Source organism: Acomys russatus, chromosome 2, assembly GCF_903995435.1.
Source record: "Acomys russatus chromosome 2, mAcoRus1.1, whole genome shotgun sequence".
Taxonomy (NCBI): domain Eukaryota; kingdom Metazoa; phylum Chordata; class Mammalia; order Rodentia; family Muridae; genus Acomys; species Acomys russatus.
This window is the reverse complement of record NC_067138.1, coordinates 104,033,925-104,059,335: the sequence shown is the minus strand read 5'-3', so window position 1 is coordinate 104,059,335 and position 25,411 is coordinate 104,033,925. Positions and strand designations below refer to the sequence as shown.

At 41.7% G+C, this 25,411-nt stretch overlaps 1 protein-coding gene across 1 annotated transcript in view; it reads left to right on the top strand.

Annotated features, from left to right (window-relative positions):
• Window positions 1–23,705, top strand: part of Dock7 (dedicator of cytokinesis 7) — a 182,077-nt gene extending 158,372 nt beyond the window's left edge. The window contains exons 41-49 of the mRNA XM_051164576.1: window positions 1,007–1,150; window positions 3,306–3,437; window positions 10,887–11,021; window positions 12,113–12,202; window positions 12,322–12,558; window positions 12,882–13,025; window positions 14,769–14,875; window positions 21,333–21,500; window positions 23,516–23,705. Of these exons, the coding sequence (XP_051020533.1) occupies window positions 1,007–1,150; window positions 3,306–3,437; window positions 10,887–11,021; window positions 12,113–12,202; window positions 12,322–12,558; window positions 12,882–13,025; window positions 14,769–14,875; window positions 21,333–21,500; window positions 23,516–23,558 (1,200 nt within the window). The 3' untranslated portion in view covers window positions 23,559–23,705. The remainder of the gene's footprint in view (window positions 1–1,006; window positions 1,151–3,305; window positions 3,438–10,886; window positions 11,022–12,112; window positions 12,203–12,321; window positions 12,559–12,881; window positions 13,026–14,768; window positions 14,876–21,332; window positions 21,501–23,515) is intronic.
• The last annotated feature ends 1,706 nt before the right edge of the window (window positions 23,706–25,411 follow it).

Below are 25,411 nucleotides of genomic sequence, written 5' to 3'. Positions count from 1 at the left end.
TGCTGTGTGTATGTTGGTTTTTAGTTTAACCTGTTTATATGGAAAGAAAATGAAAAGGAAGGCCGTGCTTGGCCAGGTGAATGAATGGTGCACTCCTGACATCGCTCCTTTGTTCTGCATGCTGTCCTGAGAATGGGATCAGGGCCTCACAGTACCAGGCATACCCTCCACCTCCAGGCAACATCTCTAGCCCTGTTAAAGAGGACATGATTTTTTTTATTAATTTATCCATATTATATCTCAGTTTTTAATCCCCTGGTTTATCTCCTCCTGTTCCTCCCTCCCTCTTTCACCCTATTCCCCTCCCCTAGGTCTGTGACAGAAGGGGACCTCCTCCCCCACCATATGGTCACAGCCTATCAAGTCTCATCTTGGAGTCCTGCCTATCCATTCTCTGAGTGCCAACAGGCCTCCCCACCAAGGGGAAGTGGTCAAGTATGGGGCACCAGAGTTCATGTCAGAGTCAGTCCCAGCTCTCCATGATTTTTAATTGGGAGTTGAAATTAAGGCTTCGATCCTAGGTCCTCTGGAAGAACAGCCAGTGTTCTTAAGTGCTGAGCCATCTTAATTTTCCTTCCCACAGATTTAAAGAGAGAGAGAAAGAGAGAGTGTGTATATGTATGTGTGCACGCGTGCGTGTGCATGTGTGTGCACGCACATACATGTGTGTTCATGACATGCCATGGTACAGCTGTGGAGATCAGAAGTCAAGTTTTTCCCGCAACTTGTTACTGGGGGAAACTTACCTGGCAACAGTGCTGTAACTTATTGTCATCTTAAAATAGAGGGTGTCTTTAGAGATTTCTTTCTTCCGTTGTGTAGATATACGTAGGGCCTGAGTCCAGGGTCTCACAGCTGAGCATGGGCTCGGCTACTTAAGCTCTACCCAGCTCCTCCTCTTTAACCTTAGTTAATAGCTAAATCTAGTTGTCAGCTACTTCCTCATGTACATTTCTCACGCTGGGAAAGTAAGTCCTTGCCAATACTTTTTCAATATTTTCCCTAGAATATCTCATCTAACGTATTAGAAGAGTCTGCTGTCTCAGATGATGTCGTATCTCCAGATGAAGAAGGCATTTGCTCTGGAAAGTACTTCACTGAGTCCGGACTCGTGGGGCTACTGGAACAAGCAGCTGCATCCTTCTCTATGGTAGGTGACTTTGTTCATCCTGTCCCACTTCCTGTCTCAAAAATGACATGTGTGCCACTGTCCTCCACTTTGCGACCTTGCCTTTGAGAGCATTTGCTCCCAGTATCCTTAAGAACTGTCCTTCCAGGGGCTGGAGAGTTGGCCCAGAGGTTAAGAGCACTGGCTGTTCTTCTGAAGGTTCTGAGTTCAGTTCCCAGCAACTATATGGTGGCTAATAACCGATCTGGTGCCTTCTTCTGGCATGCAGGCAGAAGTGTGTGTGTGTGTGTGTGTGTGTGTGTGTGTGTGTCTTTAAGGAAAAATAAAAAAGAACTGTGCTGCTCCCACTCCTTGCATTTAGTGATCTGTGGCTTCCCCAATATTTTCATTTGCTTGTTTGTGAACCAGGCTTAATCTGCAAGTTATTTTCTTGATTTACAAAATATTTTCTGAAACCTTTAAATTAAAAAAGAAGGAACAAAATATAACTTTTCTGAGCTTTGAAGTCCTGTCTGAGTAAATCAGCATGCTTTTACAGCGGTTCTGCAGGTGAATTGGAGACTTTTATCCCCATATACTGAGCTGTGCTTGTGCAGTGCTCCTCCCTGGGTAGGTTTGGGAGGACTAGTTCTTGACTATCAGAGTGTGTCCCTTGTGCTGTCCTCCCCTCTTGTATAACACTAGTCCTTGACCCTCCCATCAGGGGGAGCCAAGACAGAAGGAACATAGCCCAGCCCTCCCTAGCCTCAAGCTTCTTTGACAGATTGAGTTCCTGCTTCCACTGATTTTGGTGTCTAGTGTCCCAGCACCAAGGTTCAGGAGAGCGCAAGGTTTGTGAAGGATAAGAGCAAAGCCTGAAATGATGTGCAGAGCTGCTCATGCCACCTGGGGCTAGGTGCCTTCTCTAGGCATTGCCCCTGCCTGTCCTGCAGCCCATCGGTTAAGCACAGCCGAGTTCCGCCTGACCTCCAGACTTAGCAGCTTTAGTATTTCAGGTGCAAGTTATTCAATCTATATTAATGTCTCATTTTTTTCTCTTTGAGACAGAGTTTCTCTGTGTAGCTTTGGCTGTCCTGGACTCAACTTTATAGACCAGGCTAGCCTCTAACTCACAGAGATCCACCTGCCTTTGCTTCCTTGAGAGTTGGGATTAAGGGCGTGCGCCACCACACCTGGCTGTCTCACTTTTCTTAACTGCTAAACATATCTAATAACAATGTGTACCTCAGTTTGGCATGAGAAAGGAGTAGATGAGTTCATAGAGAGCTCATACTTTAGTCAGCCCTAGACACTGGCATTATTTCCCTCTAACATTGTTGCTCCTTAGAAACAGTGTATTTAAGAATAATGATTTTGAAACTCTGAAAAATAAAAAATTTTCCAGTTGAGCATGGTGGCTCATGCCTTTAATTGTAGCACTCAGGGAGGCAGAGGCAGGTGGATCTCTGTAAGTTCAAAGCTAGCCTGGTCTACAAAATGAGTTCCAGAATTCAGTCCTTTCAAAAATGACCATCTCATTCTTGCCAGGGGTGTGGTGCAAGGTTTTTGTTTCATTTTGTTTTGTTTTCTTGTAGTATGATATTTATAATAAAAATTGGCTAAAAACACTACATGCTAACAGACAGTATGATACACAAATAGGGTGAGAATAGACAGGAAAAGGCAGAAGCCACAGGCCGACAGCAAGAGCCTTTCAATAATAGACTGCTGAGTGGTCTGGATCTGCTGCTTTGGCTGAGAGCCTTCTTTGGTGGTAACAGAACAGGTGAGGACCGGCCTGGAGACCACACAGACCCGTCCTAAAGCCTGCTTGGAGCTCACGACTACATAGGGACGTTCTTGTCTTCATAAAGCAGTGGGAGGTGCAGGGTCATCTCCAAGGGCTCAGCGTCTGCTGCCGCCACAGTGAACTCAGATGCCTCTGTTGCATGTCTTGGTGGCTTCACTGGCTCCTTCCTGGAGCTGCTTGTGGTTACATGACTGCTGAACAAGGCCCAGCAGCTTCTTGGTGAGGTGGGCGCCTTCGAGGGGATAGGCCTCATGTTCACATCCGCCTCCATTGTGGCTGCAGTTGCTGGCCTCGCTGTGATCCAAGCACAGCCCACCTCAGACCTGTTTTGTCTTACTTTTCATTTATCTAAAAGCAAGTGGTATGTGACAGACGTTGTTTTTGTAGGCTGGCATGTACGAAGCAGTTAACGAGGTTTACAAAGTACTCATTCCTATTCATGAAGCCAACCGGGATGCAAAGAAGCTCTCCACAATCCACGGCAAACTCCAGGAAGCGTTCAGCAAGATTGTCCATCAGGTAATGCTTCCTCTCTGGTAGGGGAGTGTCTAGAAACCTTAACATTGCCTGTGCTCATGCCTCACCAGACCCCAGGGGATGACCATTTCACTTGGGTTAAAAGATGGCTCATAACTAAACCCAGACTCATTTACAACAACAAAAATGAATGAATTAACCTGAAGTAGTTGTGACTATTAGAAACTCCCCAGATGGCTTTTTTTTTTTTCAAAATTTTGAATTATTTAGTGATGTTTTGGAATTTTATTTTCTGTATTATATTATAGATTATAATTATATGAGTCTGATATTTACCTTAATACTTGTCCCTTTGCTGCCAAAAAGGTTTTATGTGTAAATTAAGTTTTTGTTGAATGATGTAAAATTTTAATGAAATCCTAGTGCTTTCTACTGCTGTAGCTGTGTTTTGCTTTTCCTACATTTGCACTGTTACCCATAGTATATTTCTAGTATAAAAATAACAAGTGAAACAAGTTCTTAATATAATTTATAGAGTGATTTCAGTACTTCACTGTGTAGGCCACATTTTCACCAAAATTATAATCAATTAAACTTTGTTGGAAAATGAAAGAGACTATTAGTGATTGGTGCCTTCTGAGTCACTGGCTCCATTGAAAGTCTCCTGTTGGGCCGCCTCCTCCTCGTACACATTTCTTCTCCCTTCGCACACATGCCATCCACAAGGTGGTGGAGGGGTAACTGCCCACTCCGTCCCTCATGCAGCACTAAAACTGTTTCACTGTCTACCACCATGGCCAAGCTGTCACAGATGAAGTGACAGACTCTGGCGGTAAAGTAGGTTGTTCCTGTTACGCCAAGACTCTATTTGTACTCTCCTAAAGTACTGAGGCTGCAGAAGATTGGTTAGCTTTCACAATGGTAACAGGTATGTTGTTATAATCAATTATGCACATGCTATGAGAAACTTCACCCAGCTTGAGAGCTCTGTGATGCAAATTATACATATCCAGTCCAGACCATTTAAAGAGACTAGTGGTTATCTATTTGACTGAGCTCCTAGCATTTGGCAAAATTTCAGTGTATGTACTGCTTAACCTGGATATTTCAGTGGGATGAAGCTCCTGGTAGTTAGAGATCTGAGTTGGACACAGAAACAGAATAGGCGGCAGATTCTCTGTCCCTAAAATGTATACTTCCACTTAAAAAGTACTTCTACTTTTAAAACTTAGCTTTTTGCTGGGCATAATGGCACACGTCTTTAGTCCCAGCACTCAGGGAAACAGAGACAGGTGGATCGCTGTGAGTTCAAAGTCAGCTAAGTCTACAAAGTTAGTCCAGGACAGCCAAGACTACACAGAGAAACCCTGTTTCTGAAGAAAAAAACAAAACAACAACAACAACAACAAAAATATTTAGCTTTTGAAATGCAAATTTTTAGGTATTGAGTTTTGAACAAGTATGCTATAAAATTTTATTGGTCTTAAGAGAAACAATATGTGCTGTTTGAAATATTTTGTTATCCTCTGTGGAGAAGAGTCTGTGGTATTATACCTTATAACTGAACTTCTTTTGGCTTCTTTGTTTTTTTGAACAGTTTTTGTTTTTGGTTTTTTTTTGTTTTTTTATGACTTGCTTTTTTTTTTTGTTTTTTTTGTTTTTGTTTTTTTACTTTTTATTACACAGAGTACTGGCTGGGAGGTAGGTAATGTTTTAGTTAGTTAAAGACACTAATAGATGGATTTGACCAGATTTCTTATGCCAATGCTTTGCCCACATGTGCTAGCTGTGGGCACTCTGTTGCTGTCTGCTTATCAACTGAATTCATTAACCAAAGAAATTTTGTTCAAACACTGTAAGTTATTTTAAGAACTTTTTGATTTAGAGGTTCTAGGCAGTGCATGGAAACCCGTTTCACTAATGAGATTCTTTGGTAAATGAGCCACTGTGTTCTCACTCTAGTTTGTTTTTACCTGTTGACGCATTTCTTTCATCAACACTTATACACAAATTTCTTTTTTAACCATATTGTTTCACTCATTTACAGAGGTCGATTTATATATTATTGCTCAGAGGTACAAATAGAAAATGCTGTATTTTGTCTGGAGCCATCAGGTAGAGGACATGCCATTTTCTATGCCTTTGTGTAAGGTATGAAACTGAGCATCCTGTCCATAAAGATGGGTGCCAGCTATGAAGACAACTAAAATGTGGTCAGAAAATAGGCATGCTCGGATTGAGAGGTGAAAATAGGCATGCTCGGATTGAGAGGTGAAAATAGGCATGCTCGGATTGAGAGGTGAAAATAGTTTAATTTGAAGAGTCACTTTGCTCTGTATATAGCCTCCAACCCAGGAAAGAGATTTATTTTGATCACATAAGTTAGTTGGGGAAGCAAGATAAAGAAATTGAAAGGCCTTAACACTTAAAAATTTGACCTCACCAGGTGGATCTCTGTGAGTTCAAGGCCAGCCAGTCTACAAAAAGAGTCCAAGACAGCCAGGGCTCTGTTACACAGAGAAACTCTATCTCAAAAAAGTAACAAAACTAAATTTAACAAATGTACCTCATATTCTGATAGTGTTTATTAGTCTATAATGAAGACTGCATGTGCTTCCTTTTATGTAGTGGTTAAATTTGGAAATGCTAAATATAAATTATTAACTGAAATTGAATTTTTCATCTTTCTGTAAAAGAGACACTTCTATAAGAAAAAAAAAAACTCCCTAATAGAGAATAGGATCTATTTTGGGCTAAGCGTTTTGCTGATATTTCTGGCTTTGCCTCTCTCACCTGTAGTTAGACTTACGTTGGCTGAAGAGACTCAGCTTCTCCATCTCATTTCTTTACAGTCCTTATTTGGGGACCCAAATAGAAAAATTTAGAGACAAATGTTACTCCTGGGTGTCCTTCCATTTCTGAAATAGCGCCTACCCTCTGCTTATCTTTACATGAGCCATTGCTTGTACGTCTACCTTATTTTCCATATTAAATGTGCATGCCCTTATTAATATCTAAGATATAATTTCTTGTTTCTCTGGCGTCATCTAGACACAGGCAGAGTCTAGCCACAGCTGTCTTTGAGGGATAAAGCTCCTCTAACATGAAATATAATTAGCCGAAGCTAGACATAAAATTAAAACCTCTGAGCACTTTTTTACTAGTGTGCTTGATGTTAAATCGACCCCTGGACAAGAGAGTTTCCGCTGGTGTGACGTTAATGCCCTCCTCCCGTCGTGTCACTGCATGGTAAAGGCTGCACAGGCCTCGTCTCCTCGTTTGCATTCCTGTCTCTGCCTGTGCTGCCTCCCCAGCTTCGCAGCATCTGAACTTGTTGCACGAGTGTTTGGTTTTTTTGTTTTTGTTTTTTGCTGTACTTGTTAAACTTAAGTGATGCTTGCATTTTTAAAAATGTGTTTGCTACCATTTGCTGCTTAAATGTTTTGAAATTCCCCTAATTAAAATGCTTTCTGTTTTCTCTCTCTTGCCCCTGGTTGCTGACCTACTCCCTACTTTTACTATTGTCTATTGTGGTAAGTTCCTATCTTGTAAATATTTTCCTGTTTGACTCTGACAGCTCCAGTGATTTCATTTTCTGCAAAACCTGTTTCTTAGCTAATGGCTTAGTATTCTCAGGGGACCCTCACTGGGTCAATACCTAGTAAGGACAACTTATATATTGCTAAGGTTCATTGACATGCATTGCTCCTCATTTTACATTCTGTTCTTGATTCAGTAAAAATTATTTGACTTGGTAAAGCTTCTTGGAGGTAGGGGGTTGGGGTGCACAGGGAGAATGTGCAACCAGGATATTTAGCTGTTTGCTGAAGTATTTATATGTCAGGTGACAGACTGTGAAACTCTCAAGAACCGGCCACTGTTGACTACCACGTTTTGCTCCTTAATATCTGGTTGCTGTTCACATTTATTTTCATTTTTCCCAGTGTTCACATTTTTTTTATGAGGATGGAGCATAAAGATGCTTTTAAGCAGTTGAGTGGGAGAATGTGCTGTACAAGAGAAAATAAGGTGCAAAGCCCTCGCGGGTCTTCCCTTCAGGAACAAGACATTGGCTGTACCAGTCGAGGGGCCACTGAGTGGGAAGAGCAGCGCCTCCGAGAGAAAGTGCTCTGTGGAGCCTCCCTGTATAGGCTGGGTGGACTTAGCGAGACCGTGCCGCGCTGTTTCCTTTGCCTCCTCTGCTGGCTCTGTGGTCAGCAAACTGTAGATGGCAGGAACTGTGACATCCTTTCTGGGCATGGAGGTCCGTGATTCTGAGAATTGAACTTGTGATAAGACCCTGGGTAGGCTGTATCTGAGGAGTCTGTTGAGCCACCCCTTGATCTTTACATTGGATTATATAAGGAAGATCTGCAAAATGCAGAGGCAGTTTGCATAAAGGATGCCACGGTAACAGAGAGGAAAACAAACAGCAATGGGGAGGTAATTCTGATTGGATTACTCAGCAGGCATAGTGGTTCATGCTTATAATCCCAGGACTCAGGAGGCTGAGGCAGGAAGATCAAGGGTTCAAGGCCGGTCTTAGCTAAGAAGTTCGAGGCTACCCTTGACTACATGAAACCCTGTTTTAAAGCAGGGGAGAAAAAAACAAAAAAGTTGAAATGAAGTTGAATTACTCAAATTCATTAAGAGCTCTCGCTCTCTCTCTCTCTCTCTCTCTCTCTCTCTCTCTCTCTCTCTCTCTCTCTCTCTCTCTCTCTCTCTCTCTCTGTCCAGGAACTCCGTGTAATCTCTCTGTATTTGTCTCCTGTATTTCAGTTGATGTCCTCTGTTCCACCTAAACCGTTCTCCACCCTGTTCCTCTTGCCTCAGAGCCTTTGCACCGGCTCTTCCTCTGTCTGGAATATATTTTCCCAGAATCTATATGAATGGCTTTGCACCTCTTTCCTCAGTTGTCACTAGCCCAATGAGACTTCTCTCTGTGTCCTTGGTGAGCTCCTGTGTCATAGACCCTGACAAACTTTGGGCATTCAATACTTGAATGGATGGTTGGATGGTTTCCTTCACATATGTTGTCTTTTATGACTAGATCTGCCCTTGTTTTCCTCCTCAGTCTACTGGAATGTCTCTTACTTTTTCCTCCATTCATTTGGCTTTTTTTTTCAAGACAGGGTTTCTACGTATAGCTTTGCTTTCCTGGACTCAATTTGTAGACCAGACTGACCTCAAACTCAAAAAGATCTGCCTGCCTCTGCCTCCCTGAGTCCTGGTATGGCAGGTGTGTGCTACCGCACCTCGCTGGCCTTTTTTTTTTTAAACGTTGAGCACTGTGGGTGGCTAGAACCTTAACTGTTATTTGGTTCCAACAAGATTAATCTTCTATTCTTAATACTGCTCGTTACAGTATGTACTGCTTAAATTTTATTCTTTTGAGGAGCAAGTCGTATTTTTATTCTGTTAGTGAAGATGGATAATAGTTAACATAACAATACCAATATAAAAAGTACGTTAAAAGAGGTAGCTAAGCTAGTGGGCTTCAAGGCCCAGGGCAGTGAGGCAGTGGACTCAGGGTGCCTTCACCCTCAGATCACATCACAATACTGTGTCTGTTTTGGGATCATACACATCATGTGGTGTCACTGGAACGGCCCATAAAATGGAAGCAAGATAGTAATTCTATATAATACAAAGGTTAAGAATTTGAAAGTTGGGGCTGGAGAGATGTCTCAGTGGTTAAGAGCACTTCCTGTTCTTCCAGAGGTCCTGAGTTCAATTTCCAGCAACCACATCATGGCTCACAACCATCTGTAATGTTATCTGATGCCCTCTTCAGCAGATAAAGCACTCATATACAATAAATAAAATAAATAAATCTTTAAAAAAAAAGAATTTGAAAGTTGGGTTGGACGTGGTGGCGCATGCCTTTGGTCCCAGCACTGGGTAGGCAGAGACAGGCAAGTGGATTGCTCTGAGGTTGAGGCCAGCCTGGTCTACAAAATGAGTCCAGGACAGCCAGCGCTACACAGAGAGACCCTGTATCCGAAAACAACACAACAAAGAATTTGAAAGTTTAGCTAAGGGAAGCAAATTCTAATTACTGTCTTTAAATAATATTAAAAATGTAGAATAATATTTTAACCTGGAAGCCTCTTGAGCCATGGAGCTAGGATAGAATGTCCTAGTATTTATGGATTTTAGGAATGAAAATTGTTGGTGTATGAGGCATAGTTGTCATCTTAGATCTTTTGCTTATGTTCCACGCAGTGCTTTCTTGTCCTGATTGTGTCAAGGTGTGCTATTGGCCTGTTGGTGCTCCTAACATAAGCTTCCGTGAAATTTATTTCATTTGCCCAGAGACTTCACTTAACTATAAGAATGACTTAATAGTTGTGTTGCATTTTAAAGTTAGCTCCAAAGGTAATTTTCTTCTGTGGATGAGACTATGGGGCTATTGTACTTCCATATGATAAAACTATTAAATTAAGGGTCAAAGGCTCTCTCTTTGCTTGATTACCTATAACATTTGCTGTTCACTTTTCAAAGCATACCATCTGGTCTTTTCTATATAACAAAAATAAATATAAAACAATAGGCTTAAGGAGAACTCAGAGGAACTTCATACTTTGCGGTTTATATACAAGTCACTGCAGAATCCTGCTGAATCCTGCTGAAACAGCTTTGGGTCTTTGTTGCATAGGAAATGAACAGATGTTATACTCACTAAAAGACTTGGTTCTTGCCAAACTTGTGTGAGAATTAGGGTGACTTTCTGTCCTTTTACTTGTTGTCGGTGTGTGGTTAATATTAGGCCTTGTCACAGTATTGTGTGTATCTGGGTGGTCATACTTATCACTAAAAAGACCAATAAGATGGAAGCCAGATAGTAATTCTAACACAAAGATCAAGAATGTGGAAGTTTAGTGAATGCTTTTGGCGGTCTTTAAAATAAAAACTCATCTCAAAATTGTATTATTACCTTGCACTCAGATTTTTCTCTTTCATTTTCATTTTTTTCTTTTTCATTTTTACTCTTCTACATACAGATATTTTTATCAACAATGATACTAATTAAGGAATTTTTACATTGGTACTTCTGAAGGGTCTTGGCATTTTGCTGATTTTGTACTCTATGCCAGATAATATCGTTGGCTCTTAGTTTCTATGGTCTCTTTTTAATATACTCAGAGACTATGAGAAGGATTGTGTTGACTTGAAAACATATTAGTAATGTGCTCTAATCAATTTCATATTAAGACCTTTTGGTTCAATGAGGAAAATAAGTTAATATACAGCTCAACTGTATGGAATTAAAAACAAAGACCATATTGTTTTATTTGGTTAAAAAAAAAACTAATGGGCATGATTCTTGTTACAAATAGTGAAGAAAAAACATTTTCTTTGTTATTACCCTTATTTGAAAAATAAACATAATTTTGAGCTAATTTTTGCTGTTTTAGAAATTTTACAATATAACAATTTAAGCATAATGTCAAAAAATTGCATTAAAAATTCTCATTTTCCTAACCCTAGGATGGTAAGCGGATGTTTGGCACCTATTTCCGTGTTGGTTTTTATGGGACCAAGTTCGGGGATTTGGATGAACAGGAGTTTGTTTACAAGGAGCCTGCAATAACCAAACTGGCAGAGATTTCTCACAGACTGGAGGTGAATGCTGTGGTGGCTCGCAAATGCCATCTTACACTTCTGTAGTGGATAGACCTTCATATCAGCTTTAATTATAAGAGAAGCCAGATGGACGGCTTCCGTGGTGTATAAGAGTGTTAGAGAGGACAGTACGGCCTTTCAAAGCCTTTAGATCTTTTATGACAGTAGTAAATTATTACCAGCTGTACTTTTGAGGCTTTATTTTTCACACATATTTTCTAAGCGCCTTTATCCTTCAGAATTACTCCAGTTTCTCTAGCTTGAGAGAGAGACGGGCGATCAAGTAGCAGTGTGTGATGAAGCTGGCGTCAGCAGCCAGGAGATAGCCAACACGCGCACGCGCGCTGTCTCTGTGGCCTGACTGACTGGTGAGGCATCGCGAAGGTTCAACGTGGAGTCACACCTGGCCATCGCCGCTGAATCCCTTCTTTAGAACTCCCTGCTTCTCACAGAGATGATTGTTTTATATTTAATTCTGTTAACACATCTTTCCAGTTGCTCTTCTGAGCCTTTCTTTTACTGCTGCGAGGATGGCTTGTGACTCAGGAGCATTTGTGTCACCTAGGAGACACAATCTCACACCCCGCCCCAGACTCTCTAAATCAAAGTCCACATTTTGACAGAGTCCCTGCAGACCTGTGAACAGGCTGGGAAGCAGCGGTCTAGGCTTGCTTCTCTGCTCAGATGGTGTCTTAAAGTCTAACTGATGACTTTGCTGGGGACGGTTTTCATGAACTGGCTCAAACTGTGGCTCTTTGCTTTTTATAAGTTAGGTGAGTCTTGAGATATATCATGTGGGGATCGCTCCTAGCCATCCTCCTGCGTGGCTGCATTTAAAGGTCATCTCCCTTGCTGGTCTAGTTTTTCCTTCTCAAGAGCCGTGACCATTGCCTAAACTGCAGCTCTTAGGTCCCTTAAAAAAAAAAAAAAACAACTGAGTTTTAATTTCTTTGGCTGTTACTTAATTGCATGGAAATGACATGGTTAGAACAAAACTTGCCAAATTCTGTAGTCTTGCTGAGGAGTCTCCCTCAGGCCTGCTCTGCCTTACCAGGAAATTCATGTAAAAGATTTCCTTCTCTTGATTCCAGGGATTTTATGGAGAAAGATTTGGAGAGGACGTGGTTGAAGTAATCAAGGATTCTAACCCTGTAGACAAGTGTAAATTAGATCCAAACAAGGTAGGTTGGCTGCGTTGTGATGCTGCGCAGCTTACGTCTTTGAAGGTCTGTCTGCACATTGTTTTGCGTGACACGCACTGGGTGACAGATCATTAATACGGACCTTTCCTCTCTTCCAGGCATACATTCAGATCACTTATGTGGAGCCGTTCTTTGACACCTATGAGATGAAGGACAGAATCACTTATTTTGACAAAAACTATAATCTCCGTCGTTTCATGTACTGTACGCCCTTCACTTTAGACGGCCGCGCCCATGGGGAGCTGCAGGAGCAGTTCAAGCGGAAGACCATCCTGACGACCTCTCACGCCTTTCCTTACATTAAGACGAGGGTCAACGTCACTCACAAAGAAGAGGTAACTGCACGGCTGAGGAAAAAAGAACCCACGAACCAGTACACGTGGCTTTAGTGGAAGATGCGCCCCCCTATTCTTACATACTAGGATTTCACCATTGTTGCTCATTCATTTTTGGCTGTCTTCCAAGTTGCTGATCCATCCTCAGTTTATGTTTTTTAAAGCATTTATTGCTTTTTATTTTTATTAATTTAGGTATCAAGGTTTGGATTCTGTTACATGAAAGCTCGTAAAGTGTCCCCGTTTCTTCTGGCTTTCTTATGTAAAGCTTATTGGGTAGTTTTCTGGCGCTACACTGACCCGACTGCTCCTGTTTTACCCAGATAATCTTGACACCAGTTGAAGTTGCTATCGAAGACATGCAGAAAAAGACACAGGAGCTGGCGTTTGCAACACATCAGGACCCAGCAGACCCCAAAATGCTTCAGATGGTTCTCCAGGGGTCTGTAGGCACAACTGTGAACCAGGTTGGTGCTTCTCACTGGGTGTGTGCAGTTGGAGCAATATTGTAATATTTGCAGAATGACAGAATAGTGCAAATCAAGCGAAAAGATTGTGTTTTGGATGTCACACTGTACAGAAGTACAAATGGAGATATATTGAGAAACAGATTATTCACGATTTTCATACCTGCCTTCCCCGCTGCCTGTGCCTATCTGTTATGCACTTAAAATATTCTTGCTGGGACTCGAGGGATGGCTCAGAGGTTAAGAGCACTGTCTGTTCTTCCACAGATCCTGAGTTCAATTCCCAGTAACTCAATGGTGCCTCACAGCCATCCATAATGAAATCTGATGCCCTTTTCTGGCATGCAGGCACACATGCAGGCAGAATGAATAATATAAATAAGTCCTTTTTAAAAAAAGACTGCTGTCTTAAATTAAAAAAAAATTAAACAAAATATTCTTTGCTAGATGATTGAGACAAGCAGGTTCTCTGTGAGTTCAAGGCCATTCTGGTCAACACAGCAAATTCCAGGCCAGCCAAGACTATATAATGAAATCCTGTCTCATAAAACAACAAAAACAAAAAAAGTCTTTCATTAAAAAAGTACACATGATTCAAAAGACTGACTTCCAGAGATGTGCTAAATGCATATGAACCTCTGGTCTCTTAGATTCTTTTTTTTTTTTTTAAGATTTATTTATTTATTATGTATACAGCACTCTGCCTGTATACATACCTGCAGGCCAGAAGAGGACACCAGATCTCATTATAGATGGTTGTGAGCCACCATGTGGTTGCTGGGAATTGAACTCAGGACCTCTGGAAGAGCAGTCAGTGCTCTTAACCTCTGAGCCATCTCTCTAGCCCCAGGCTCTTAGATTCTTGATGATGTTTCCTTCTCCAGATCTTTTTCCCAATGCATTTTGTGGAATAATTAATGTGGAAGCATTTTGGAAAATGTAATAATAAAGCCAGGCATGGTGGGTCATGCCTGTAGTCCCAGCACTTGGGGAGTTAGTCTCTGAGTTCAAGGCCAGCCTGGACTATAAAGCAAGTCCACAATAGCCAAGGCTACACGAGAATCCCTGTCTCAAAAAACCAAGACAAACCAAAAAAGTAATAATATTTGCATATAAAATACCATTTTTTAATGGGATGTTGGAAGGCATTGTGTTGTCCCCTGTAGATGATTTGCTGAGGTAGTCTCACTCATGATTTTAGGCATGGTCCCAGTCTTAAAGAATACCCGCAGTTAAGAGCATCAAGAAAAGCTTTAGCCACGGTTTGCATTATATGTCTTGACTACTCTTGGATTAAAGAGCAATGCCAGCGTAGAGCTGAAAGAGACTTTTGTGCCCATAACACTAACGTGCTTGTTTTTCCCCTTCAAAATTCCCTTCAAAGACAAAAGACCTTGTTTAATTTATTGGATCAGGAATAACCTTTAAAATGTTAAAGGAAGTTGTTTTTGTAAAATCAAATGTAATAGCCAGTGGATTGGGAGATGCATTGAAACTTGTGCGGCCGGAATAATAAAAAACAAAAACACATTTAATAGACTCAGTCCTCAGAGGCCTATTCATTTCTTTGAAGGATGAACCAGTAAGAAATGAGTCACTAAGTGTAGGAGGCAAGAATATAGACCTGGCATTGGGAGTATCTGAGGTCCTAACAGACGTGACTGTATTCACTGTGGATGCGGCCCCGTCAGTGATGGGACTCTGAAAGATAAAAACACTTCATTCTTTCCTTTTATCTCTCAGGGCCCTCTGGAGGTTGCCCAGGTCTTCCTGTCTGACATACCTGGTGACCCCAAGCTCTTCAGGCATCACAACAAGCTGCGCCTTTGCTTCAAGGACTTTACTAAAAGGTACTCGAGGCTTCTTGCAAAAAGAGCATCAGACTAAGAGTAACCAAACCACAGTTTGAATAAATACCACAAGGAACTGGTGAAAGGAGAAAATGGGATTTGGTTCGCCGTGAGGCAATCTTCACTCTCTGCTCTTTACTACCATAGACTTGAAAGCTGTTGTTTATGCAAAAAAAAAAAAAAAAAATCGTCTAGTTCTTCACCATCCAACACTGGTTTCCCTCCCGCAGGAAATTGTGCACTGATAAATGTTGAAGTCCCGGCCTTGCCAGTATATGTAACATGTCCTTGTCCAGTCTTCACGACCCTCAGTTCCTGAACAAACAAAAGATAAGGTGACCCCCCTCTCATAGAGAGGGTTCCAAATTAGTTAACTAATGCTCAGGTGTCTAGGGTCTCAACCACACCCGCATTCCATGAGTTATTAGGAAGACTTACAGGATTCAACATGTATCTGTTCTGATTGCTGTGACTTACTGCTCTGAAAAGATGCAAAGTAGGGTCAGCCAGGGGAAGCACACTTGGCCTGGAGCTCAGAGGGTCTTCTGCCGCTGTGGGCACAGGCTGTGTGCGTTCCTCCAGTAACCTGTAACAACGTGTGGAGCTCCTTGGGGATGGCATACTAAAACCCTAGGTCGCAGAAGGAAGGCAGATACCAACAGCATAGCTGGAACAGCAAGTCCCTCTCCAGGCCGGATTCCTAAGAGTCAGCATGGTAATGTCCTTCTAAAGGGTATTTAATATAAGATGTTGTAACAATAGGGAAAACGGTCATTATCAACTCACTACTTATTCCTAATTTTTATTTATTGATAGTATGATCACAAAAGTGAGAATGATTCATGCAGCTTGGCAGTGTCAGGAAAAATGCCACACACTTTATGTGGACCTTAAAGATTTACTTCTAGGTTTTAGATCTAAAAGGTAAAAGAATGTGCCAAATAGAAAAAAAAAAAAAAAAGGTCAATTTCTGTATCTGTGTGGCAGTGGTCAGTAATCCAGTAATGCCAAAACCACAGACGCCACAGGGAAAAGAGCCTGAGAAACCTGGGCAAGTAAAATAGGGGTCAGACTGAAAGAGCATCGTGGCCCTAGCTGTAGCTCAGTGGTAGAGCACTTGCCTAGCACACTCAAGGCCTGGATTCAGTCCCCACACTACCAAAACAGTTTCTAAAAGAGCCACGGAACCATTGAGCAAATGACCACCTGCCTGAGTACCAGTTCACAGCAACAAGGGTCTTCCTAACATGGTCTGTCCTGTCAAATCATTTATCGAGTGTATTGGACATTGTGATCGGTTTGGTTTGCTTTGCTTTGAATTGTTCTGCTCAGTTTGCTTTTTCAAGACAGTATTTTTCTGTGTAGCTCTGGCTGTCCTGGAACTCACTCTGTAGACCAGGCTGGCCTCGAACTCACAGAGATCCTCCTGCCTCTGCCTCCCTAGTGCTGAGATTAGAGACGTGCACCACTGTGAGCTGGATGTTGTGATTTATCATCAGTAAATGTGGATGGTGCTGCCTTGCTTAGGTGCCTTAGGAAGATAACACTTGTTTTTGTTGTATTAGCTTTACAAAACTCTCAGCTCCTTCCACCTGAGCTTTAAAGACAGCCAAAATTAAAGCTTACAGAGCTTCCTCCACGGTCTGGGCACACACTCAGTTGGTAGACTGTAGCACTTGTGAAGTCCTACTAGGTTTGATCCCTAGGACTACACGAAATTGTTACCCCATGCCTGTAGTCTCAGCCCCTGGGAGGTACAGTGGGAGTTCAGGGACATCCTTTATTCAGCAGAAACTAAACAAACGATCAGATATCTGAAATTTTGTGAGGGTTTTTAATTTAAATTTATTTTTAACTGACACATTGATATGTTTTGATTGTATTATGTGCACTACAGTACCTGTGAATACACTATATAATCAGAAGCAAATGTATCTCCTGAGACACTATTTCTTTTTTATAAAGTTTTATTTTTATTATGCATATGGTGCTTTGCCTGCATGTGTACCTACAGGTCAGAAGAGGGCACCAGATCTCAGTATAGATGGTTGTGAGTCACCACGTGACTGCTGGGAATTGAACTCAGGACTTTGGAAGAGCAGCCAGTGCTCTTAACCTCTAAGCCTTCTCTCCAGCCCAAGAAACTATTTCTTAATAGTGAAAATGTTCAAAATTCTTTGTTCTTCTAACTTTTGGAGTATACTTTGTGATCCTGCTGTCTGTGATGACCCTACTTTGTATACAAGATGTCTTATTCCAGTCTAATGTAGCTGAGCATCCCCTGTCCAGCCTCTCTGCCCATTGCTGACCCTTCTCCTGCGTCTATCTGGTAGTCACCATTCTATTCCCAGCTTCTCTGAGACTCACATTTTTACATTACACATGTGCAGTACCTGTCTTCCTGTGCCATCTTATTTCACTTTGCACAGTACCATTTTCTTATGTACTGTTGTACCTAAGACTTGATTTTTAAGGCTAAAATGTATTCCATTGTGTATATGAACCACATGTGTGTGTCTGTGTGCACACATGGGGAGACCAGATGTTGACACTGGGTCTCTTCCTTCTTCATTTTCTATCGTGTATTTTGCAGGAGTCTCTCCCTGAGCACAGTAGAATGGCTGCCTAGTGAGCCCCGTGGCTCCTGCCTCCACTCCACCCACTTGGCTCGTTTTGTTTGTTTACCCGTGTGCTAGGGGATTTGGCTGGGGTTGACATGCTTGGACAGGAAACACATTACCAACTAAGCCACCTCCCCCACCCCCCCCGCAAATGAACCATCTTTTCCCCTTTAGTTTTAAATTTGTCCTTTGACTGTTTTATACATTTATGTAATGCATTCTGAATTCTCCCACCCTCCACCCTCCCCCACCCACCCCGTTGGCCCCATTCATCACTTGATAGGTGGCGTAGGCTGTTCCCATTTCTTGGCTGTTGTGAGTCATGCTGCAGTGAGCAGGGTGGGGGTGGAGTGTAACAGGCTGATTTCATTTCCTTTGCGTGTGTAGCTGCCCGTGCCACCTGGGGGTGCTCTTGGTTTTGTTCTTAAGCTTTTATGTGTTTTGCTTGTATGTGTGCATGTGCATCCTGTGTGTCCCCTGCAGAGGCCAGAAAAAAAAAGGAGTTAAGTGCACTGGAGTTACAGATGCTACAAGCCATTGTGTGTGCTAAGAGCCAAACCAGAGCCTTTCAAGAGCAGCAAGTACTCTCACCTGCTGAGCCTACTCTCCAGCATTTCTCATGCTGTCAGGGGTGCGCTGACAGGCAGCATGCAGGGCCTGCCTTCTCTTCATGCTCTCACCATCACGTGTATTGGGTGTCTCTTTTGACAATAGCCATTCTTACTGGGAGGAGGTAGTCTTTATTTGCATTTTTCTAATAATTAGTGTTGCTGAACTTTTTGTGTATTGTCCATATCTTGTTGCATTGTTGGATGTTTACGTTTGAGTTCTTTATGTGCCCTAGATACTAACTCTAGGTCACATGTATTTTTGCCCATGTGTAGGTTGTTCTTTCACTCGGTTGGTTATTTCCTGAAGCTGCTATTAGAAGCGCTTTAGTTTGATGCTTCCTATAATGTAGCCTCATGGGATTGGTTGTGGGAAGCCAATTCCTAACATGTGATCACAAGACCTGTGCCACTTACTGGCAGACACACATATTTCAGGCTTATAGAACTCATAGGTTCCAACAGTAATTTCACTAATAGGGAGGTTTATTACAACAAAATAACTCCTACTGTCTTTGGACCAGGTGATCATGCGACAATACAGGTCTCTTAGAGTCACTGACATTTAGTAATAGACAATCATAATTTTCTGCTTGCTGTTTCAGGATATTTTATCACGACTGCAACTGTAAACAGTTGCCTTTTGGATATACTTACTTTTTTTTCTTTTTCTTGGTGCTTGGTGTAAAAGGCAGAGTCTCACACAAAGAAGGCCCAACAGACTCCTCAGAGGAATGAACAGTTAGAGCCAATAGGTCTCCTCAGGGGCTACTGTCAAGACAGAGGGATTCTTTCCAATTACAAAAAAGGCCCAAAAGTTTTTGACTGTGTTATGATATAAACCTTACAGAGAAAGTTACATAGCTGGTGGGGTACCACATGCTTATAAAAGCCCTAACACTTGGAGGCTGAAACAGGAGAATTGCTGTTGAGGTTAAGGTCAGCCTGGGCTATACAGTGAGATCCAGCCCACTGGGCCTCAGAGTAAACCCTGTTTCAAAGAAAAAATAAGACAGGAGAGTAGAAGGGAAGAATTAGAGTTAATACTCCACTTTTGTTTTTCTACATTAGTGGTGTTTTTCTACACACATACACATGCACACAACCATAGTTCAGTTTGCATATAATCTTAATTTTTTTTAATAATCTTAATTTTTATTTCAGTTAAAGTACAACCATTATGTAAATAGTAATACTATTTCGTCAATTTAACTTTGATATTCTGTCTTCCTGTTTGAATTTAAATATGGTGTTATTGATTCCACAATGGGTCTTTTCTTTTGTTTAATTAAAATTTCCATCATGAAATCACTGAACCAAAGTACATAAGCACTTTTATTGTCTCTTAATATAGTGTACACTCCAGAACATCTCAGTATTAATAATAGCAGGAGTGCAGATGCTCTAGTGTCAGTCCCACACTTTGTTACATAACCCATATAAATAGGGCTTTTTCTGCTGATCAATTTTGCATAACACTTCAGTTGGTTTTTAATTACTAAAAGTATTTTCTGTGTATTTTGGTGTGATGTTTTGTCTTTCAAAACGTACCTTCATTAAACCTTGTTTAAAATAATCCATTTCTATAATGTCACCCTCTTTCCCTTCCAGAAGTAGGCAGTGTCCTGAATGTTCCCTCATTTTTTTTGTCTTCTCAGCTTTATCAGAAACCACTGAGTCTCTGAATGCTGCACTGTTTTACATTCCGTAGCCTTATATAAAGGAATAGTGTGGCTGGTTTGTGTCAGCTGTGGTCCTCAGCACTTACGTCTGTAACTGTTGCTTGAGCTACTTTCGGTGTGTGCCATTGTGTGATTATAAGTGCTTCCTTTCTCTAGGATGTATTTGGAGATTCCTGGCTGTGTTCCTATTGCAAAGCATATACAAACCATGTACCTAGAAGGATGTCTGAATGAAACGCTACACATACATCAGATGTGCAGCTGAGTATAGTGCCGTGGCTTCCTATGTTCATCAGCATCTAGATGTTAGCACATTCTCCAAAATATGTAAACTCATATTTTGAGTGTAGTCTACTCAGATTGCTTACTCTTCAATAGTAACACTTTTTAAAGTTACTTTTGTGTGTTTATGTGTGTGTGTACATGCTCATGCAAATGCTCTAAGCCTGCTTATGGAGACCAGAAGACAAACTTTAGGAGTCAGTTCTCTTTCTGTCCTGTGGGTCTCTGGGATCAGATTGTCAAGCTTGGTGGCTTTTTCTAGTATAATCATTTAGAGCTATGCATTTCTCTAAGGGCCACTTGAGCAGCATCCACAAGCAAGGAGCTGTTCAGACAGACACAGTAGATACGGCTCTGAGACAGCCATGTAAGCCTCAAACTTGCTGTTCTGCTTCAGTCTCAGCCGCTGGGATTATAGATGTGCACCATCACTCCAGGGTCTCGACTGTCCCGGACTCACTTTGTAGACCAGGTTGGCCGCAAACTCACAGAGATCCTCCTGCCTCTGCCTCCCGAGTGCTGGAATCAAAGGCGTGCGCCACCACCGCCTGGCTTTTGTAGTATTTTTTAAAAACATCTTTTTCTTAACTATTTGAGTAAATTGGATAATGATCAAGGTCTATTTACTAAGCCAAGCTTTTTAGTTCAACACGGGGGTGGAGGAGGTGATCCTGATCCTAAAGAGTTTCTGATCTAGAAATGGGGGGGGGGGGGCAGGCTTCAGAGTCAGCATGGACAGCTCAGGAACAATTCACTGGTAGGACCCTTGCCCGGAGTTTGATCCCCCAACACTGCGAAAGACAAATAGCGGCACACACTTACAGTACTCAGGAAGCTGAGGCAGAAGAATCACAAGTTCTAGGCCAGCTTTGGCTATGAATTAAAATGTTTTCAATTTAATGAGTTCAGGAAGTGTTTATCAGATTGCATCACAGACAGGAAGCAGAGAGGACAGCTGGCCAGGGACCAGTACTGAGCTACTTCTGTGTCCAGGCCACTTTCCTAATAACCCACTTACCTTATGACTCAGCCACCTCTCGGTCCCATGAGCTGAGGACACATGAAGTCTATGGGGACATGTTATACCTAAACCATAACAGCGCCTTAAATCTAGACATCAAGTCTGTAGGGACATGTTCTTAAACCTTAAGCAAGAGAATCCTTTGCCATCAACTGGAGCAGAAAATGGGCGGGGTTGGGGGGCGGGGCTAAGACTATAAATTTCCAGACAGGAGGTCTAATCAAGAATTTTCTTACCCCGTAGGTGTGAGGATGCCTTAAGAAAAAATAAGAGCTTAATTGGGGCAGATCAAAAAGAGTATCAAAGAGAACTGGAGAGAAACTACCATCGCCTTAAAGAGGCTCTGCAGCCACTGATAAACAGAAAGATCCCTCAGCTCTACAAGGCTGTGTTGCCAGTCACTTGCCACAGGTGAGCCTAGTGCTTCCTCCTCAGAGCTTTTTAGGAAAAGAAAACTTGATTAATTTTAATAGTTTTACAGCCTTTTATATAAAAATTCTGGTTTGTGTCCCCAGAAACCTAAGAAGATCCAACTGCTATATAAGCCTTTGCCACTCCCCACTAATGAGTCTGAAAGTCAGCCTTCCCTGTGGAGGACACGCTAGCTGGGACAGTGCTCCTAAGTCGCCCTTCCCTGTGGAGGACACACTAGCTGGGACAGTGCTCCTAAGTCGCCCTTCCCTGTGGAGGACACGCTAGCTGGGACAGTGCTCCTAAGTCGCCCTTCCCTGTGGAGGACACGCTAGCTGGGACAGTGCTCCTAAGTCGCCCTTCCCTGTGGAGGACACGCTAGCTGGGACAGTGCTCCTAAGTCGCCCTTCCCTGTGGAGGACACGCTAGCTGGGACAGTGCTCCTAAGTCGCCCTTCCCTGTGGAGGACACGCTAGCTAGGACAGTGCTCCTAAGTCGCCCTTCCCTGTGGATGACATGCTAGCTGGGACAGTGCTCCTAAGTCAGGCTACAGAAGCCTCTCTAGACATTTAAAGTCCTGGCCCAACTTCTCTCACGTTTGTGAGAGAATTCGAGACAAGGTTTCTCTGTGTAGCCCTTGCTGTCCCAGAACTCAGTCCTCGAACTCACTGGGATCCACCTGCCTCTAAGTGCTGGGATTAAAGGCATGTGCCACCACGGCTCACGTCTTTAGTATGTAGGGGAAATTACTTGAGCTTCTGATCCTCCTGTCTGTACCTCCAGAGTGTTTTGGTTACAAAGATACCAGATGCAATTATGTGGTGCTGGGAGGCTAACCAGGATGCATATTAGACAAGTATTCAATAACTGAGTTATATCCCAAAGTGTGTGTGTGTGTGTAAATGAGATTATGTGCACCATGTGCAAGAAGATACCCTAGGAGGCTAGAGGGCATCTAATTGTCTGAAACTGGAGTTACAGAAGGCTGTGAGCCACCTGATGTGGGTGTTGGGAACCTAACCTGGGTCTCTACAAGGGTAGTAAGCACTAACCACAAAGCCATCTCTCCAGCTTAAGAAATCCCTTCCCTTGATGAATAGTATCAGCTTTCAAATCCTTCCCCTGGAGTCAAGTAAGTTTCTGAAATGCAATGCTAAGTGCCATTCTCTTTGCAACTGCTCCCACCTTAACTTTAACATCAGGAAGCAGAAGGAACCAATTCATGAGGAAAACCTATAGAAACATTTCATGATAAAATTCTCAAGTCTTCAGATTTTAGGAGATAAAAATTTCCTAGGATTTTAATTGTCAAAATGTGATCTGAGACCTTGACCATCTTCCTGCCCTCATATAGGTAGGATGGGCTTTTCCAGAGCCTGGGTAGGATGTGCTGTTGTAAATGAGTGGCTGTAGAAGCAGGTTGGGAAATGTATGCCTTCTGTTTCACCACACATTACAGATGAGGGCTACTCTGTGCCCTGGCTGGCCTCAAATTCAGAGATCCACCTGTCTCCTGCGTGCTAGGAAGAAAGGTGTGAGCCACAGCGCCTGGCCCTTGCAACTTATTTTTAATAAAACATAAGTTACTTGGTAAAATAACTTAAAATTTCCATTTTAATTTTGAATATGGCAAATACCAATATATAAACCCACATAAAGGATTCTGTATTTTTGGGAACCACTTCTTTGATTCCAAATTTATGAGTAAGAAACCCTTATTTACCATAGTAACCTTGAATACTCCAAAAATCTCTCCCATGGCACTTTAAGGACAAATAATCAACAGCTTTGGCAAAGTGGCTGCTATCACATACCTCTAATCTGTAGAGAAATCTGAAACCAGAATATGGCAGAGTATGTAAGATAAGCATCTAACATTAAAATCTCTCTGGCAGGAAAAATAAAAAGCAAAACAAAAGAATTTTAAAGATTGGGGGTGGTGGGCAGGCCAACAACCAAACGACTGTGGTACATTTTAAAAACTGTTCTTAATTATATCCTCTTGTTTTCCTCAGAGATTCCTTCAGCCGAATGAGCCTTCGAAAAATGGAACTTTAGAATATACCCTTGTTCTATTCACTTGAAAAGAGCCATGTTCTCAGCCCTGAGTGTGAGAGGTCTTCTATTGAAAAGTAGGACTGGGATGTCACTCTGGAAGCAGTAGCATTGATTTACCCACTGAAGAATGTGCTGCCAGATGCAGGCCATTGCTTGCAAGGCTGTGGCTGTGGTGTCTGACCTTCCAGATGCAGGCCACTGCCGCAGGGCTGTGGCTGTGGTGTCTGACCTTCCAGTAACATGCTGTCATCTTTAAAAAAAAGTTTTAATGATTCAAAGGTACAGTACACATTTACAATTATTTATACCATAGCTAATGTTAAATTTATTTACTTTAAGTTCTTATTTTTTAATTTATATTACCATTTATAGTCATTCATTTTGGAACAATTTTAAATGTAGTAATGCTTATTTTAAAGGTACTATTAAATATGTGAATGTTTACACTAATTTTAATGAGTGGGATTTTTTTCTATTACAATGGGAAAAAAATGAATTGTTCAAAAACTGGTTCTAAACTGCTACCAAAATACCTCAAATTAACTAATGGTGGCAGATATCCCCGACCCCTGCCCCCCACACACACCAAAAAAAGGACTTAATAAAACATTCCTAGGGCCAGGTTTGGTGGCACTTGCCTTTAATCCCAGCACTCAGAAGAAGAGGCAGAGGCAGGTAGATCACTGTGAGGTCAGGACCAACCTGGTCTACAAAGCAAATCCAGGACAGCCAGGGCTACACGGAGAAACCCTGTCTTGAAAACCACAAAAAAAGAAAATCTGTATACCAAAATACCTAAATGCTAGTGACATGCTAATTTGACAGCAATTTGATCCTTATGGGTGATTTTGTTAGTATCAACTTCATGAATCAATGTATCAAATGTTTATTGGTTGAACCATTAACTAGAAATCTGCTTTAAGGCTATTTGATATCACTGAAGGCAACACCAACCTGAGATTTCACTGATTTTAATCTACCAATTAAATGAGAAGTCTTGTAGTTTTACAAAACGCATAAATTGCTACTACCAAAATGTTAATTTCAATATTGAAAAGGTACACAAAAAAACTTAACACTTTACACTCGTAGCACAATTCTCCCACTGAATAGTCATGTTTTCTGAAATGTTGCAAATTTTTTTGTGCTTTGGCTTACAGAACAGCAACAATGACAATACTGCTGACCACTCATGAGTCACTTGAAATGACACCTCTTCCCCGTTTGGTGGCAGTGAGGTGGGAAAGGAAGTTACCAGGGGAGAACACACTGAGAGGGAGCACCCTTAGTATTACACACTTGTTACTTGAATTGTTTCACATCTCAGTGATGGTGTGAAGGGCTTCACCATTTATGTCTCTGTGATTGGGTTACAAAATACCAGTTATTTTCTCATGAATTGGAATGGAGACTTCCTACTCCATTTTGTTATACTTCCTGAGGGTTTGTTTTGTTTTGTGTTTTAAACTCAGGAATCTCTACTGCTCTAATTGATAGCACAAGGTTTAAAGTTATACCAATGATTCTAAACTAAATGGAAGGCAAGGAGAGTCATCACACCATCTGTGAGAAAATGTTAGTGGAATAAGCAACCTTTCCTATTGGAATAGAATGTATTTCCAGTAGCATCTGTGTATTTACTCATTTGAGTATGCCTTTACAAGTCCTAAAGCAAATTACTTAAGTAAGACAGCTCTGAAAGATTTTCACCTCTGCCCCACTGTCAGAAGTTGAGAGTTAAAGGTAAATTATACACAGTTATTCTGTCTTGTATGTACACATTTGTCTTTAAGGTAACTCCACGTTGGAACGCATTAAAAAAGTCACATTTATATACATGGTTGTTAAACAGT